Source organism: Peromyscus californicus, unplaced genomic scaffold (assembly GCF_007827085.1).
Source record: "Peromyscus californicus insignis strain IS unplaced genomic scaffold, ASM782708v3 Scaffold_10__1_contigs__length_136768540, whole genome shotgun sequence".
In the NCBI taxonomy this organism is placed as follows: domain Eukaryota; kingdom Metazoa; phylum Chordata; class Mammalia; order Rodentia; family Cricetidae; genus Peromyscus; species Peromyscus californicus.
Window position 1 is genome coordinate 40,799,517 of NW_026294391.1, and position 20,083 is coordinate 40,819,599.

Sequence of the window (20,083 nt, forward strand, 5' to 3'; positions counted from 1 at the left end):
AAATTCATGGTCTCCTGTTATATCATTAATTCTTGCTACACACACACACACACACACACACACACACACACACACACACACACACACACACAGACATACACACAAGTACACAAAAAACACACATATATGTACATATATGTCCTAAATACATAAATAAAATCTGCTCCATCCATTTGTTACTTGTATGTACATATTTTCAGGGTAACCATTTGCTTTTGGATAACTAATTGGTGCACTCTCCCCTGGGGAAGATGATTTCTCCCACTCTCAGCATTTCTTAATTGGCTGTAGTTCCTTGTGTAGAGTGAGGCTTTCCCCCATCCATTTTAGCATATCTGTTATCTTTTCCTAGTTTGTCCCTCGTCAAGGAAATTTCCCTTTGCAACAAAAGGAAAACATTAAAGAAAACTACAACCAATCAAAATGCAGAGTTATGGAGCCCAGTCACAGTGAATTCATTTGCAAAACAATTCCTGCACCTAAGGCTCAGGAAACATTGTGGGAGAGAAAAAATGCAAGAACCAAAGGATTAGGGAGTTTTCTATGAGATTGTGTCTCCTAGGACACTAGTATTTTTAAACAGAGAATGGGCTTTCTCAGGCTCTGACATCCAAACAGAGTTGTATATGGGAGAAGGGAATCTGGTAGAATGAATGATAATCACGATATGAAAGGAAAATTAATGAGAATGCTACAAGTAACAATACATTTAACATGTTTTAAGACAAATAAGGACAGTCGGTATGATTGAAGAAAAGAAAGAAGTGGTACAGAAATGAGATAAGGAGAGACTGGCCAGCAATTAAGCATACTTGCTATTCTTGCAGAGCACCCACGTTCATTTCCCAGTACCCACTACTAACAACTGTCTGTAACTCCAGTATACATGCAGGCAAAACATTCATACACATAGAAGAAAATAAAAGAATAGTTTTATAAAGACAGAAATGGTATAGAAGAGAGTATGGGAGGAAGGGGGAACAGTATGAGAAGACATGTTATTCAGGGTCTTGCCAGTTTACAAAAAGGAGTTTGTGTATGAGTGATGAGATAAGACTGAAGAGACTTGAAACAATGATGTGATATGTTGTTGTTGGTGGTGTGTGTGTGATGTGTGTGCACATATGCACAAACTTGCGTGTTGTTCAATGAAGCACCCTTTAGATGATTTACACTGGGAAATGGGTAGCACTATTATGATAAAATTATGACCTCATTTAGTATAATTATTTTTCAGTTCCATCCATTTATCCAAAATTTTCAATTTCATTTCTCTTTACAGGTGATTAATATTTCATTGTGTGTATGTACATTTTCCTTCCCCATTCATCAGTTGATGGAAAAATGCGGGGGTCCTTTTTGTCTGCGCGGTCCACTGGCCATCAGTCCACAGAGACAAAAGGGCAGAAGCAGCAACAGAAATCCTTATATGGCCTGGGAACATGGCAGAGACAGCCCTCTAGGAGATGGCTCAACTTTATTCCAAAGTATCAGGAATATATTGGATTGGGGAGCCTGGGGGAAAACCCTAAATTTCATTAAGTGGCACACTCCTAACACAAGGCTTCATATGTGGAGTAGGGTTCTATAGCAGAACACCTAGCACAAGTCTTCTAGCAGTGTGGGCCAAGGGTCAAGCTAAAGATAAATCAGGCATCTGGCTAAGAGACAGCTTTTACATAAGGTCAGTCCTCTGGGCCCAGGGACATTCTCCAGATAAGGGCTGGTAGAGAGCTGCAAATTTCACTGGGGAGGGAGGGAGTCACCATGTCACCAAGCTTTTGAAAAAAGCTGCCAGGCCATGATAGACTGCAACCTCTGACCAGCCAGCAAGGTCTGCCAATAGATGTACAGGATGAGTCTATTTCCTAGATATTGTGAATGAAGCAACAAAATATGCAACTTTAATAAAGTTAAAAGAAACAAAACCAACACACAAAAAAAGGCTATGTACTGTTATACCACCAGTGAGTTACCAGAAAAGGAAAAAAAATACTTATTAAGTCCTACCAAAGTAATAATAAAAGAACATCTAACCAGGGAGATCAACTATCTGGAAAGTGGAAAACATTGATGGAAGAATTAAAGAAGATGCGGGGCAGTGTTGGTGCAGGCCTTTAATCCCAGCACTCAGGAGGCAGAGCCAGGTGGATCTCTGTGAGTTCGAGGCCAGCCTGGGCTACAGAGCGAGTTCCAGGACAGGCTCCAAAGCTACACAGAGAAACCTTGTCTTGGAAAACCAAAAAAAAAAAAAAAAAAAAGAATTAAAGCAGACATGAAGAAATGGAAAAATAGTTCATGTTTGTTGATTGATATATTTAATATTATTAAAATACTGCTCAATGTACTCTTTAAATTCAACACAATTACACCAATATATTAATTAGTGACATTTTTTCACAAAAAGGGAAGAAATTATAAAATGTACATGGAACCTTCTCAGATCCAAATCTTGAAACATCCTTGAGAAAGCAAAACAAATTTGGAAGTATCACTATTAAGTTTTCAGACACTCTGACAAATATGTGGCAATCAAAACTACAAGTCCTGGGAACAAATCACAAAGCTTTTTAGTAGAGAGCCAAGAAAAGAATTCATGTCTATACGGTAACTCATTTCTGAAAAGAGCACAAATAATACACAGTAAGAATTGTCTCTACAATAATGATGTTTTAAAAAATGCATATCCAGAGGAAAATAATTATATTGAATCTTATTCTTACAAAACTTGTAAAAATTAACTAATAAATTAAAAATTTAAATGTAAGACCTAAAATGATAAAGCTGATGGAAGAAAATTTAGACAATTATTAAAGCGTCCACAAGGGACCAAAGTCAGTGGCCTCTGAATGAAAAAAAAATACTCTACAACAGAGCTGCATCCCCAGCCCATGAAAATGTTTTTGACATGGGTCTTGGCAATGATTTTTTTGGAGACAATACCAATAGTACAGAAACTGAGTACAAAATAACCAAGTGAGGCTAGGACAAACTATAGAGAAGGCTATAATGAAATTATTAGATGATAAATTATGAGCAAATTTATTAGCAAACTATATGAGATTAATATCCCAAATAGCTAAGGAACTCACAAAACTAAAGAAAAATCAAGCAATATTTCTGTTAGAAAGGAGCCAAAGCTAAAGAGACACTTTTGCCCAAAATAATAGATAGAAATAGTAAACAAGTACAGGGAACCTGCTAAAGAGCATTCATTGCCAGAAAATGTCCACAATGATATATGTTCTGTGGCAACTTCAAACTGAGTGTTAGCAAATAAGCAAAACAAACAAACAAAAAACAACAACAAAAAACCCAGAACCATTACTCATTGTGGTTGGAAATGTATATTGATACAGTTATTACAGGAAATTGTATGGTGTTTCCTTAAAATTAGAGATACCACTCTCAAAGGACCAGGTTATACCACTTCTGACTATGGAAGGACTCCACAACAACATAGTACTATCTCTTATACACCCTATCCTGTGTATATGTTAGCAATATTGAAGAATTTGCATTCTCATATTCTTTTTGGCATTATTCACAGTAGCCAAAAATGTGGAAACCATATAAGCCTATGCTTCTGGATTAATCAATAATTATCACACTATCTTCATAGATGTATATACAAAGATACATATACTATATATATGAAGATAGTGTGATAATTATAAGTATATACTTACATATGCTTCATTATTGACCTTTAAAGAATACAGTCTGGTTTTTTTTTATATATATCAACATGGTTCGACCTCGGGAAAACATGGTATGTGAAATAAGCCAGACACAGAAGGAAAAATACCACAAGAACTCACTTACATGTGAAATTTGAAAAAATCTAATTCATAGAAACAAATGCTTACCAGGAGTGGAAATAGAGGCAACAAAGATGCATTTAACAGAAGGGACAAATTATAGAGATCTAATATGAAGCATAGGTACTTTAGTTAATGCAGCATTTTATGTCTGAAAGTCACTTATAAATCAATCCAATGTTTCTCAGTCAGCACAACATAGGACCACCTCATGAGTGGATGGATATGTTAATAATCTTTAATATAGTAATCATTTTTGTTACATATGTGTGTTTTGTATAAACTATGCATGGTATCATGATGTATACTACAAATAGTCATACAATTCTCATTTTAAAATAAAGTCCATGCCGGACGGTGGTGGCGCATGCCTTTAATCCCAGCACTCGGGAGGCAGAGCCAGGCGGATCTCTGTGAGTTCGAGGCCAGCCTGGACTACCAAGTGAGTCCCAGGAAAGGCGCAAAGCTACACAGAGAAACCCTGTCTCGAAAAACCAAAATAAATAAATAAATAAATAAATAAATAAATAAATAAAATAAAATAAAATAAAGTCCAAAAGTAGAACTGTGGATAGTTGGAACACAATGTGCAAAATCGTTTACACAGGAAAGAGTACAATACTTTTTATAAATGGGGCTATTGTCACTGGACCAAAAAGGGAGGAGAAGAAAGAGTTAATCTAGAACATGAAACAGGATCCAAGGACACAGCTAAAAACATGTTTCAGGTGTTTATGCTATTTACAGGCAGTAAGGGAGATATGACTACAAAGTAATTTCTGAGAAAAATAATTGTTACACATTAACCAGGCATTTTAGAATTATTTTGTGAAATAATGCATTACTTTAGAGAAACTTTGGTAAACTCAAATGTCAAATGGACTCTATTTGTCTTCTTGCTTAGTATTAGAGTTCATTATTTCCAATATTTGATTATTAAGCCTAATAAAAATAAACTACAGATTATTAATATTGGAGAGTATTATAATATACAATAATTGCTTCTGATCTATCTATATATATACATATATAGAGATCAGATATGTATATATTATCAGAATATATATAATCAGAATATATATTCTATAGATCAAAATACATATTGCTTCTGATATATATGTGTGTGTATATATATATATATATATATATATATATATATATACACTAAAACAGTGGTAGGGTAGCTAAAAACATGCTTATGTGCATACACAGAAATACACAGCCCTTAGAGAAACAGTGATTCTAAATGGTCATAGTGGCTGAACTTATATCTGCCAAATGAAATGTTTTTATTGTTTCATAATTCAGAGAAAATGTGAAATTTGGTGAATCTTCTATTTAAAATGTTTATCATGAAAAAGTAAAATTTCCTGTGATATAAATGTGGACTATATTAGTTCCCCAAGAGAAAGGAATGCTTAGAAGTTTTGTGATGAAAAAAATCACTTTTATAAAGACAACTGTCATTTCATTTTTAAAATTGTGATTATTAGTAGTTTCTAAATACAATGTTCATTCTTCTGAAATTGTAATTATTTACTTGCTTGGAAAGCTGAGGAGAAAATCAGTGAATCTCTTCCTACTCTGATGAGAGAGCACTTGTCTGGAGTCAAAATACCAAGTGCACGTTTCTACCCCTTGTGAGAAATACAGAGAGTACCAGATTTCAAATGCCTTCATGTGCAAAATAGCCAATATGTTCTTGAAAAATCCTCTCGTTTCATTTTGCTTCCAGAAATTTACTAGGCATATTTCATTTGAAAAAGTACACGTTGTATTTTATAATAAAACAGAGGCATAGAACTGAGCACTCAACCCCTTGATTTCAAAAGTAGAATCGAAAGAGACTTTTACCCTTAAAGGGCTGGAAAAAATAAGTTAAAAATCAGTCCAAATTTCAGTATAAATAATATAATGCGTGGCAAGGAACTCTGCTCTTGGGATAATTAGGAAAAGAATCTAATCCAAAGGCTTTGTATCTGTACGGGAGCAAGCAGATACTGAAGGAGATTCGCAGATGCACTGTTTTTTAGTCAGGAAGAATGCTCGTTAAATGCAGAACGCTGCGCCGGCTCATGTGTTTGCTCCGAGGTGGAGGTTTTGTTCGACTGACGTATCAGATAGTCAGAGTGGTTACCACACCGACGTTGTAGCAGCTGCATAATAAATGACTGAGAGAATCATGTTAGGCATGCCCACCTAACCTAACTTGAATCATGCGAAAGGGGAGCTGTTGGAATTCAAATAGACTTTCTGGTTCCCAGCAGTCGGCAGTAATAGAATGCTTTCAGGAAGATGACAGAATCAGGAGAAAGATGCTGTTTTGCGCTATCTTGATTTGTTACAGGAGCCAACTTATTGGCATGATGGAGTGACAGGAAAAACAGCTGGCATGGAAGGTAGGATTATTAAAGCTATTACATCATTATGAATACAATTAGAAGCTGACCATGACAAAGCATATGTTTGAGAAAGCAGCTGTTGGCAGCTGGGGTTTGTTGCTGAGCTCTTCAAACTCTGCAAACAGTGTTGCTTTTACAGAATGGATTTTAAAATTACCTTGTGCTGCGTTAGATTTGGGGTGGGGGGTGCTTGCCTCCAACCTCACGGAAACTGCTCTGGGATAGAATTCAGTGTCAGAAGGTTTTAGAATAAAGTATTTTTTTTCAGAAGTCTAGCATTCTCCAGGTAGCTGATGACAGGGGAGGGGGAAATCTACCCTAGCTCAGTTAGATGTAATTTGCTTGCAAGGACTGATTGATATATTGGCATATTCAGACACTGAGAGAAATGAGAATGTACACAGTGTTTGGAGAGGTTGGAATTGCTACACTTGCTTTCTATTTTATAAGGAGTTGGGCTGTCAGTCATCTCTCCTCATCAATTTCTAGCTTTTGACATTAATTCAGTCATTCTGCATTATATGAAGAAAATATATCAATATCTCCTGCAGGCTTTTTCAACAACTCCAGCATCTGTTTCAGCTACTGAACTGTATGCACGTTTTGCCAAGTTGATGTCGACCCAGCTGGTCTATCATTTCTCGCTTGATTACTGCTCTTAATTTCTCTGTATCAGCTTCTTTCAGATAGAGCTTTGAAAGCTGTTAATGGAAAATGACAGAAAATGATAAATTATTGAAAACTGGAGCGCGTATTTATTTATTTGGGACCTTAATGAGTTTTGCCTTACATTCTTTCCTGCCTGCGTGCAATTACTAAAGCCCTCTTTCTGTTTGGCAATATTTCTTTCAATCAGTAGATTACAAAGTACTTTTAAACAAACAGAACATCAGCCTGGATTGGATTTGGCTCAAAAAATAAAGTTTTGAGGAAAAAGAGAGCAATTTACGCTTTTAGTAGAAACTATGCCTCGTTTCTATATACAATCTTCATATGCTATCATGGGGATCTATCAGTGGGTGTATATTGGACCGAATATACTGAAATAAATTTTATCACCACTAGGGTAACAAGAAAATAAAACATTTGAAGCTGTTTTTTTTATCAAGTGATTACTTCGAGCAGATGTCAAATAATATAGAAATAGATTTTCCCGAAAAGAAAAAGCATGATTTTTCACTAAGCTCTCTAGCGTAGTTTCTTAGTCCAAGTAGCTAAATTACCCAAGTTAATAGACTATTATACATGAATATCTCATGTGACCTTTTATATACACAGTGCTGCAAATAGGTGGAAGGTCTTTTTTCTAGTAATTGTAATATCCCAGTCAGACTGGCTGAGGAACGCCACTGGCTGTTATGTAACTTTTTTTTTTTCTGAATGTTAGTTCATGTTTTTCAATTACATATTCCTCTTAGAAAGAGTGGGTTAAAAAGACATATATTTAAATATCAGTGAATCAATTGCAAACTGGCAGGCTAATTAGACTTGTTTGTATTCATTCAAATTAATTACTAGCATACGTTTGGAAAAATAAGCAAGAATTTGAAGAGTACTTTTTAACCTTGAAGTATACTGAATGGGGTCAGCTGTGTCATTCATAATCCATATGTATAGCAGGAATGAAAATAGTTTTAAAGATGTGCAATTAGTAGCGATGTACTTTGATAATATGCTTTTAAAAGTCTGATTATTTCTTTGTATTGCGTTTGAGTGCTACACAGTCTGTCCCAGTACTTGGTTAATATTTGAGCTGCTGAAAGACTGACAGAATTCTAGACAGAATCAGGGTTGATTTGAGGTAGATGCCAAAGCCTCAACTGTATCTAACTATTGTTTAAAATATTTCCTTCCCCTGTTGTGCTCATTTCTCAACTCTTTATAGTCATTTTAAGTGAAAGTTAGTGGGGATGGGACACTCTTTCTAGATTTTTTAGTAGGATTCTTCTTTTGTGAATTTTCTCCTATGAGAAATATGTGAGCTTCCTGATTGCCTCATACTGCACTGCTGTTGCCATAGTTACTTACAAAAGGGGGGTGGTCTTTGAATGGAGATAATGTAATTTAAATCAGCCACTGGACTCCACAAACTGTGAATTTTTTGCTTGCTAGTTGGTAGTTTAGGCTTGCTTCCTTTGTGACTAGGAAGCACCTTCTATTTGATTCCACTGATGAATGGAAAGGACAGACACTAGGTGGCACCAGCTGTTGATTATTAATGAAATCTTAAAGGCTATGGGCCACACACCTGAAGAGCAGGCAATATACCCTCTCTGATAAACGCATCTTAAGAGTTGGAGATGCTCGCCGGTCTTTCTGGCTCTGAAATACAGTCAGCATGCAAAGCGAGACCATGTGCAGTCTCCAAATCCCAACTGCTTAATTCTGTGGCTTCTGGAGCGATACAGAGGGGAAAATGAGATTTTAAAAAAATGCATTAAGAACAGAGAGTCCTAAAGAAAGAAGGGACCAAACGAAATAGGCTGTAAATGTTTACGTACATTTCCACAGTCTCAAATAGATGGTTTTTATAAAGGGCTGTTGATTTTCCCCACTTTTGTACAAACACGCATTGTATTTTTTTCCCCTATAGCATTTGTGTTAGAAAATAATTATTTGTTTCTTTAAGTGAAAACCTCATGGAGCACCACTATTTATTTTTCAATTCAAAACATGCCCCTTTGGTTCCCTCTCAGTGAGGACTCTGTGCAGTGAAATCCCCCACTTCTGATACAGTTGCTGCCTTTCCGGTGTGCTGTACTTCATCCAGAAAGATGAGCTGGAGGAAACACTATCAGCTAGAAAACATGCTTGAAAGGGTTTTTTTCCCCATCCTGTTAGTGTCTCATTCTTATGCCATCCATCTTTTAAAAATGAAGAGGCAAAAAGAAACAGACCACATAAGCATGTACACACACACACACACACACACACACACACACACACACAGAGAGAGAGAGAGAGAGAGAGGAGAGAGAGAGAGAGAGAGAGAGAGAGAGAGAGAGAGATGTGCACACAACCTTAAATTTTTCTTAAAATAAAAGAACAGTATTTTTAATTTGTCCAGGAGATAGCAAGCAAAAATTTTTAAAATGGAAGTACATAAATAAAGTGGGAGGACGAAATAATTGCTTGTAACTGGAAATAAGTTCCTGAAAAATGAGCAATATTTTCCCTCACTAGAGTTAACTAGGTGTTTCTGAAACAGATATGGTGGTCTAGGAGAGAGAACAGCAGATACTATTCTTCAATGTTCTGTTCTCTTGGCTTGGTAAATTTACGGATGATATGCATACAGAGAGGGTAATGAAATGATTACTCTTTGATATAATAATCTGGTGAAAAAACTCAGCTGGTTCCCTTGCCCTGCATTTAGTGCATCACTTAACGAAGCATTGCAACTCAGAAAGAAAACCTTACAAAGGACAATTGTAATAGTTCCAGAAAACTGGCTCTATATGAATTGAGCCCCATCTGTAGGCATGTGCCTTTTGATCGTGTTCTGGGGCCTGCTTCTTCTGTGAAATATTAATAGGCAGAACCTAACAAAATAGAAATAGATAGCTTGCTGTAAAGGCGACCAAATAAATGCACTGAATTTGAACACAGCGTAAAGGATAGGGCCACCTAAAGAAACCAGTAAAGCCAAAAATCTGGGTTTTGTTTGACTTACTAATTTGATGTTGTTTGATTTAGTGTTTTGTAGCAGATTCACCCTAACTAGCCCAGGCTAGGCTCAAACTTGGAGTGCACTGCCTTCACCTCCTGATTACCTGTCATACTTGCCCCCCCAAGTACAAATTTAATAGGAATGACCATAAAATTCTACTATAAAATGCAAAATGTCAGAATGTGAGAGGGTTAAAACTTAATGATAACTTTAGCCAGGCAGTGGTGGCACATGCCTTTAATCCCAGCACATGGGAGGCAAAGACAGGTAGATCTCTGTGAGTTCAAGGCCAGCCTGGTCTACAGAGTGAGATCCAGGACAGGCTGTGAAACTACACAGAGAAACCCTGTCTTGAAAAACAAACAAACAAACAAAAAAACCTTAATGATAACTCATTTATTAAACAGCCATAATCTTATATGGCTATAAAATTCAATCCTAAAATGGAATATTGAGTCTGCATCCTCAAAAAGTAAACAAAATAACTGTATCCCAGTACTTGGAAAGATGAATCAGAAATATTTTTATAAGTTTGAGACCAGTATAGGCTATACCATGAGTTCAAGACTGGCCTGAGTCCCAGTATGAAAAAGTGTCTTAAAAACAAAAGCAAAATTGGGCACAAATTGTACATTTGTGAATAATTTTCATTGTTTTAGAAAAGCATGTATGGTGAAATTTTTCTAGAAATTCTGAATAGACATTGGTTATACTTAGAAAACGAAAAGGTTGAAGAATGCTGGGAGGAACAGACAAAAATAAACTTCTACCAGTAGGTGATCTACAATGACTTAAAAAAAAAGATGGAGAGAAAACTGCTTTTTAGTAATGGTGTAAGCAAAAATTTGACTACTTTGTGAGAGACTGAACTTCTTCACGTGTTTCTTACTAAGAGTAAAGGGAAATTAAAGACGACTGAAGCTGGGGCTAGAGAGAGAGCTCAGCAGTTACCAGGTTTCAGTTCCCAGAGCCCACATAGTGGACTACCACTATCTGCAACTCCATTTTGAAGGGATCTGATGCCCTTTTCTAAACTATGCGGGTTCCTGCATGCACATGCCACACAAATGCATTTATGTATATATAATATGCACATGTATATATGTGTGTGTGTATATATATATATATACACTTAGACATATATGCATAAAATACAGTGTATTCTTTCTTTAAAGGTGCCAGATATCATTTTGAATGCTAAGTATCTACGTGACTGATGGTTACATGAGAGAGCAAGAACAAAGCATAACTACTTTTGGGCATAATTTGAGTGTCTTTGTTGCTCTAATTGAACCATCCATAATGGGAAACATGTCCCACAAATTTCCTTTTAGCCGGCCAAATAAGATTGTTTTCCATATTTCTAAATTATTTATTTAAAGAATATTTTTGACATATCAAATCTCAACTTGGGTTCCTGTGAATTTTTAGTGGAGACTAATCATACACATTTGTTTTTTACAGAAACTATGGTGGCTTTCAATTATTAATAGCAATTAACTGGTGAGAAAGAAGTTACATGGGCCACAAAGCTGGATACTTACTCACTGGCGTTAAATAGTGAAAGCTGTCTCTTCTCTATAAACACTAAAAGACAATTTGGGGGGTTGTTCACTGACTAGAATATCTAGCAATACAAAAGTCAATGAGCACCACAAACAGAAATTGAGGTCATCCATCCTATTAATATAAAACATTTTGAAAAGTGGTCCAAATGTTAAACGTGATAGTTAAAGGTAGGTTGATATTTATGGTGGTTTATTAAAAGATTGCAGTTACTGGAAAACTTTGGTGTTGCTGTGAGGAAATAGGAGGTGTCTGCAATAATTTATCTGTGTCCCATCATCTACTTGTATGGTAGGATGCAGAGGGGTAGGGGGATTCTTTTGTTTTGATTTTTTCCTTTTGTGTTTTGTTTTGGTATCAATGGCTACTATTCTGTAGGATGTCATTTCCATGACTTAAGATAAAAAAAAGTGAATGGCAGACATGGTAGAGCAAACCGAATCCACATCTTACCTTTAAATTACCCTTTTCTTACTTCTAAAGCCTATAAAGGTGCTAGGATTTCTATATTGCCGAGATCTAGAGTTCATTTACTACTGTTAAATGATAAAAATATTCTTGATCAAATACATTGTATGATTGATCAAAGACTATCAAGATAAGAACAAATGCACAGTGTTTTAGGAGGAAATGGCGACACTGATAGTAAAGGATTGATAAGACCTGCTAGAATGAAATATTTATGAAATAGTTTTCCTGAGTTTAGGTAGATAATGGAAGGATTTTTAATTCATAGGGTATTCCATAGTTAGATTATAAACATAAATATAATGTACTTCCATCACATTATAATCTTCATACTTCTCTTTTTTTAAACTAAAATACCTACATTTTTTTCTAAGAAACATCATTTCTTTTACAAGTAACACTGAAAATTCCTGTAAAACCCTTAGGATTTTTGTTTTATTTCCATGAGAATGTTACGAACCACTATCTTGTGATGCCTGTCTCTATGGTAACAGATACAAGGCTTTAAGCGTCTGAGGGAAATTCTTCCTATGGCTTTGGAATATGGAGCAATGAAGGAAACTCACAGAGGAAAAGGATGAAGCTGGGGAAAAGCAAACAAGCCAATTGAGGGGGAAAAAAGTTGTCACAGAGAGTAGTTTTGTATGTGTATAAAAGTAATTTCTTGACCTCTTAATCCATCTCAAAATGAAGTAAAATAACAAAAATATGGTAAAGTGTTTTTTTCTTTTTGCTAGCATTTTTTAAAGTGTTATTTTCAACCTCCAGTTAAATCTATGTAATAGAAGTCACACAGATTTTTCTTTTAGTGGACTTGCTTTTTGCGATTTAGAAAAGACGGTTTCATCTTCCCTGAAATTGATAACAGGAGGACTGTACCTCTGGCAATTTAGTTGTTGTTACTGTTAACAGAGATCTTGATCTTTAAAGAGACTGCCTCTTTCTTGGTTCCCTGGATTAGAGTATTGTACACTGGTTGGAATTTCTCGCAGTCACTGGGCATTTCATGGAATTACGAAAGCACAATGCATTTGTCTAGACAATTCCTCTGTCTATTTCTGCTCACGAAGGGAGGCAAGTATGTCAAACAGTCGTGTTTACCTGAAAACTGAGCATGTTTCCAGTGTACTCAGTTTGGGCAGTTTTATTTTCTCTTATTAAAATAATAAAAAAGAACTACAGGTTGTTAGTCAGTGACAGAGTGCTTGCCAACCATGTGTGAGGCCCAAGGGAACATCTTTAATACCACCAAAACATAAGGCAAATTAAGAAAACAACACCCCATAGAAGTTTGAAAGTAATTGATTAATGGGCTTTCCAATTACTTTACTCTTTTTATTATCTTACTTTCTGCTTAGAAAATATAAAGATAAATATAACTCCTTACCTTTAGATTATATACATATATATGCAAATTATGTATTATATATACTTGAAAGTAGTTATATTCTATACAAAATGAATCTTTTGTTCATAGTTTTAGTGTTAACATTCATTTTTGTGATGTCATGATACACTGATACCACTTTTTAGTGTCAAACAAATAAACAATACAATACAAGCATTGCAAATTGATAAAATTCATAATTTGATTGGGAAAAATTAATATTTTAGTGGTTGAAAATTACATTCAAAGTCACAATGTTTATAATAAAATTATCAGATGTTTACTTAGTGTTTCTTACTAGTATGGTATAACTTTCAAAGCTTCAAATTAAAGGTTCCAAATCCTTTCATTGTTTATGCTCTGATCTGAAAAAAATCTATAGATGTTCTGTGCAGATAACTTTTCACAAACCAACCTAATCAAGTCTGTGTAGATATTAATAAAAGATAAGATGATGTCGTCCAAACTTTTTTTTTTTTTTTTGGTTTTTCAAGACAGGGTTTCCCTGTGCAGCATTGAGCCTTTCCTGGAACTCACTTGGTAGCCCAGTCTGGCCTCGAACTCACAGAGATCCGCCTGGCTCTGCCTTCCAAGTGCTGGGATTAAAGGCATGCACCACCACCGCCCGGCCAGTCTTCCAAACTTGTTAACACTGACTATAAAATTAATCTTAAAAAAATAGAGTTAACTATAATGTTTAAGTGACACTGGGTAATTTTAAGAGGTAATCATTGTATGCACCTTTATTCCAGGTGCACGAAATGGCTTTTTGGGACATTTTCCCTAGGGTGGAATACCTTGCTCTGCCTTGACACAGAGGGGAGGGGCTTGGTCTTGACTCAACTTAATATGCCAGGCTTTGTTGACTCTCCAAGGGAGGCCTTACCCTTTCTGAGGAGTGGATGAGGGGTGGGATGGGGGGAGGTGGGAGGGCAGGAGAAGGGGAGAGAGGGGGAACTGGGATTTGTATGTAAAATGAAAAAAAAAAAACTTTTTATTTTAAAAAAAGAAGTAATCATTTTGAAGGAAAACTCTTTTGTACAGCTCCACACATTTTAACCTATAGGCATTATTAATGTCTATGTGAAACATGATTTCTGCAGATAGTACACTTTTAAGCACTAAATATACGTACTACTAATGTAAACGCAACTCCAGCTTAACTAGTGATCCTAGTTTATATGTAACCTGAATAGCCACCACAAACTATTTTGTTAGACTTTGGGGAGTATAAGCAAAAGGCTAGTGTAAGGAAGAAGAAAATGGGTAAAATGATAGCATACACAATAGCAGTAAAGTAAAGAAGAAAATAAGATGATAGGAGCGGCATTTTATAGAGAATGTACAAAAACTGCCTATATACACTGGAAGGGAAAAGCTACTTACACGTTTTCCAAAAAGAAATATTAGTATTACTTACTACCTCTCTGGTGACAGATTTCTAAATACAAGAACAATAGGGCGAATAAATTCACCAGTATCATTCCTTTCTGATCAGGTCCTTGTGGTCACTCATTCACAACATTCTCAGGATCAGACATTGTAAAGACTTCCCATTCTGCTCTCACTCTCACAGATTGCCTTGTTACATGTTATGGAAGGAATTACCCAGCAACAATAAAGTAGGTTATGGAAAGTGACACTGACACTGTCCTGATATTTTGTGGGTTTTAGGGTAGGTCCAGAACTCACTTATTTTCTGTTACAAGGATGAAAGGAAGATTGAGTAAAAGCCGCCCATGAGGTAAATGCTAGTTTAGTGAGCAGGATTTGCAAGTTCCTCTCAGTGGCTGCCGAGCCACTCACATAGGGCCTCTGGTGGCCATGGTGACACCAGACAGAGGCTATTTCTCCATTAGGTCACCCAGAACATGATTAGAGCGCACACTGATTCAAGTGACAGGCTGTTTCTGCTGCCTTTCCAGTCATCTAACAAATGTTTGTTGGTAAATTCTAGCAACCAGGCTCGGTGCTAGAGCGAGAGGACTAAGATATGGTCCCTGAGGATTTACGGTTGAATGTGCTTTATGTGGATAAAAAGGGGGAAATATCTATAGTGACAGCTGGCCAGGCAGCAATAGCAGGTGCAGATCTAGACAGAAAAAGCCAGCTTAGCAAGAGACAAGGGCTTCCTGGGTTGCTAGTTTCAGGTATATGGTAGAACTTATGAGTCCGTCATAGGACAAAGTAAGAACTGAAAGGAAAAAGAGCAAATTTAACAAAAAACGGTAATTCAAAGTAAAGGCTGAAGTGCCATATTTGAAGGGTCACATGAGCTAAAAAGAAACTTGCCTGACAGCTGCTGCTCAGCTTCAGTAGCATCAAACCTAGAAGGAGAAGAATGAACAAGTCAGTCACAGACAATCAGATAAGTAACTTTATATGTACAGTGTTTATGGGCCTACAGAGTTTCTCTAAGGGGGAATGGAAAATATTGTGTTTCCTCTTATTGGCATTTTGTGCATTTATCCCTGGAAACTCTTTCCTATGCTATACTTAGAGAGATTTTTACATTGGTTTAACTTGGTGTTTTAATTAGAAGCTAACTGAAAATATCTTATCAGTGTTTTATAGTTAAATCCATCATAGCATGAGGATTATAAAAAAAAGGTAGAGGGATGACATCATCTACAGGATAGGCCTGTTGTTATATACTTGTGACACAAAAAGATTTTGACAGGCTATATATAGTTCTATAATTTTATGGCCCAGCTTAAGTGGACTTCAGCTTCAGATATAACTCCTCCTAGGAAAAATTTTAAGACATAAATTTGCATTTTAATTGGAATGTAGGATAAACAGGATATTTTCTGACAAATGACAATTTCCAGAAAGTCAGTCCCCATTCCCCTAAAGAGACCTTCTTTGAACAAATTGTCTCTAACAACTCAGTCTCATACTTTCTTCTGTATTTCTTTTCTTCCCTTTCCCCCATATATAATGCATGTTAATTCATATGTGCATGCTTATATTTCTTTTTTATTATTCATTTTTAATTTGTGTAAAATGAGTTAAATATGCCATTTTCATGTGTATACTTAATTTTTTTCATTCTTACCACCACTATTTGTAGTAGAATATTTTAAGGTGTGTTCCTTTTGTTTATGTTGCATTTGTTTAACTCTGTGAAGCTGTGTGACTGCGCCTATGTAAAACACCTGACGGTTTAATAAAGAACTGGCCAATAGCAAGGCAGGAGAAAGGATGGGAGGGGCAGGTAGGCAGAGAGTATAAATAGAAGGAGAAAACAGGTTAAGATCTAGGAGCCAGAGAAGAAGGACTCCAGGGGCCAGCCACCCAACTACACAGCAAGCCAAGGAGTAAGAGTAAAATTTACAGAAGTTAGAGAACGGGAAAAGCCCGGAGACAAAAGGTAAACGGGGTAATTTAATCTAAGGAAAGCAGCCAGGTGGTGGTGGTGCATGCCTTTAATCCCAGCACCCGGGAGGCAGAACCAGGCAGATCTCTGAGAGTTCGAGGCCAGCCTGGTGTAGAGAGCAAGGTCTAGGACAGGCACCAAAAAAAAAAAAAAAAGAAGAAATAAGGAAAGGTGGCTAAAAGCTAAGCCAAGTTAAAGCTGGGCATTCATAAGTAATAGTAAGCCTCTGTATGTGATTTATTTGGGAGCTGGGTAGCGGCCTCCCCCCCAAAAGGACCAAAGAGCAACCAACAACAATTGTTGTATTTTAAAAATGGCAGGAAGGAGTCACATCATACAACAGAGCTCACATAGGAGGTTTATTGAGGGGAAGAGGAGACAGAAGGGGCAGAGAAGGGGGCAAGGACTTGTCCCTAGAGACGAGAAAGGGAAAGGGAAAGAGAAAGGAGAGGGAGGTGGGCAATGCCCGCCTTTCATAAGGAAATATAGCGAATGGGCACAGGGGGTACTCTTAGTGGCTGCAGCTGAGGTATATCCTGTCAGGACCCTAAGGGCAGGCCAGTACAGATGCCTAAATGCTAACACCTATTACCTCCCCGCTCACGGAGTAGGTTTCATTGTCTTCATGTCAGATGACTCTATTCTTATCCATATATGATTAACTGAAGTAGTTTAGATAGAGAATAAGATAAGAAAATTTTTCTAAACATTAATTAATGGAATGATTTGCCTTTATGATGAAAGAATAGAACGTCTTTCAAACTTTAAAATGTTTTACTGAGGCCAGACAGTGGTGACACATGCCTTCAATCCCAGCACTTGGGAGGCAGAGGCAGGCAGATCTCTGTAAATTCCAGGACAGCTAGGACTGTTAAATATAGAAACCCTGTCTCGAAAAACCAAAAAACATAAAAATAAAAAAATGTTTTAATGAACTTTACATACAACTACATGTAATAAAATCAATAAGTAATTTTTCCCAGTGAGCAAAACTCCATGATTACCAAGGTCAAGAAAAGAATCTTGACAGCATATGAAAACTCCAATTTTACATTTCCTCAGCCAATATTCTGCTCCAAAAGACATCTTATTGACTGTGAACACAACATATATTAAGACAGAGGGTTTCTAAAATTTTATGAGGTCCTGAGTATATGATAGGTGTTTTGTCTCCTGTACATGTATTTGTTTCTAGTTGTCATGCAATCACTATTGGCTCTGTGTAATGCACCTTTGTACAAATATAACAGAAATTACTTATGGATGCTGGATGAGCATTTGGATTGCGTCTTTTGGGAAACTCTTTTTTAAAAGACCACTCTGATTAACCTGTAATTATTTTGCATGAGTGCTCCTACTTTTGTTATGTGGATGCTAAAAATGAAAGTGTTACATCATAGAAAGCCAAACAATCATCTTTAGATGATAATGTCATTCAATTTCTCAAGGGACATAAGCAAATTTACTAAACCACTATCATTCTATGAACATTGCAGATGGAGTTTCTAGTGCTTAATATTTGATGTTCTGGATATTGTGATATGGTATTGAATTGGGGTTTCTATTGCATTGTGTGTAATGATTAATGGGTTTATGTGTTTGAAGTTTGAGTATAATATTTAGTATAGAGCCTATTGTAGTCACATGCCATTTCTTTCTTTCTTTCTTTTTTTTTTGGTGTGTGGGGTGGTGCAGTATATTTGATGTGTGTGAAGGTTCTCTTCTTCTACCTTGTTGGAGACAGGTTCTCTCTGTTGTTTTTCACGATGCACACCAGACTGGCTGCCTTGCATGCTCCCTATTTCTACTGCCTATCTTTCCACAGAAGTACTAGAAACACGCATAAGCTACTTGGCAAGTGTTTACATGGGTTCTAGAATCTGAACTCAGTTCTTTACACTTGTAGAGCTTTTACCCTCCTAGCCTGACCACTGCATGCCATTTCTTTTATTGAGATACCATTTTATTTATCATATCTAAAACTCTACATTCTTCTAGTTATGATTCCTGTGTTCACTGTCTGGTTTGCAAACATTTAAACAGAAAAATGTTTGTGGAACCATGGATTTTCATATCTCAGAAGTACTAAAATGTATTAATTTCATTTCTTAGTTTGACATATAAGAAAACTACAAGGGAAAATGCCACAAATCTGATAACTTAGAGGATTTCTTTCTCTGTTTAATCACATACTTCCTAAGTTTTACTAACCTGGGCCCCAAAAACTTTGTATGCCTTCAAAGGCTAAAGGAAACCATAATATAATTATGATAATAAATGTGGAATAACACATAATTAATTTCATTGATCCCATTAATAAAATGTCTCTAGCTAGCCAACATTTGTATTCCATGACCATGCAATATTTAAACATGTATTTCACTTTTCATATCAAGTTTTACATTTTCTTTGCTAGAGCTTCATTGGGTTTTTATTGTTGTTGTTTGTGTGTTGGTTTGTTTGTGACAGTTTCTCACTTGGTAGTTCTGACTGGCTTGTAACTCACTATGTAGACCAGACTGGCCTTGAATTCAAAGAGATCCACCTGCCTTGGCCTCCTGAATGCTGAGATTAAATGCATCTTACATCATGTCCCTACAGCTTTTTTGTTATAATCTGCTTCTTATATTCACTGTTATTGCTTCTAAGTTTCTATTCTAAATTTGGTTATAATTTTAAAAATTCAAGTTGCTCTTAGTGAACTAAGAAGAAAGATAATTTTGTTGTAGTTGTCTTTAAGTAAAATTTGAAGCATAATTACTAATATAAAAATACCCACAATTTGCTGAATGATTATATTCTAGGTGCAGTGCTAAATGTCTTTCATGAATTATTTTATCTATTCCTTAGATAAACCCCAAGCTGAGTTTTGCCATATATTTGCTTTCTAGATATAGAATCAATGCCTTGGAGAGTTTATATACTTATAGATGGCTAGAATTTGAACCAGATTTATCAGATTTTTGACATCTCCTTCACTGTACCATCTGTGTCTGCCTACATTGAAGGAAACAGATGTATGAAACTGACATACTACCTACTGTGCTAATGAGGCACCTGAAGGAAACAGATGTAGTGCTAAAGATTTATACTATGACCTGCCTTAGCTATAGATGCCAGATGTCTCCTGGGTAGGCCCTTTCTCTTAGCACATTATCTACTTTTTCAAGATAGTAATCAGAGAAGCACCCTTTGGGCCCTAATTTTTATTTCATTTTATTAAATAAACTAAAGCATTGATAGTAAATTCTTCTTAGTACACAACCTAAACACTGATTGGAAAATTCATACCAATATAGTAGATAGCCACTGAAATCTTTGTGGTAGAGGTAAAATCTATCATTAACCTCTGATCTTAATTCTTTACAGAAACATATTCTATGGTTCTTT

The 20,083-nt window shown here is 36.1% G+C and overlaps 1 protein-coding gene across 10 annotated transcripts in view; it reads left to right on the forward strand.

Annotated features, from left to right (window-relative positions):
• The first annotated feature begins 5,895 nt into the window (after nt 1-5,895).
• Dmd (dystrophin) overlaps nt 5,896-20,083 on the forward strand; it is a 2,242,690-nt gene continuing 2,228,502 nt past the window's right edge. For 6 of the 10 annotated variants that reach the window (XM_052731824.1, XM_052732018.1, XM_052732151.1 and 3 more), the window contains exon 1: nt 5,898-6,220. Coding sequence is in view for 1 of the 10 variants with exons in the window: in XM_052731959.1 (XP_052587919.1) it covers nt 6,214-6,220 (7 nt within the window). In the remaining 9 variants the exon portion in view is untranslated. Of the gene's footprint in view, nt 6,221-20,083 lie in introns of all 10 variants that reach the window. The other 4 variants (XM_052732199.1, XM_052732319.1, XM_052732309.1 and 1 more) reach the window with 2 other exon arrangements.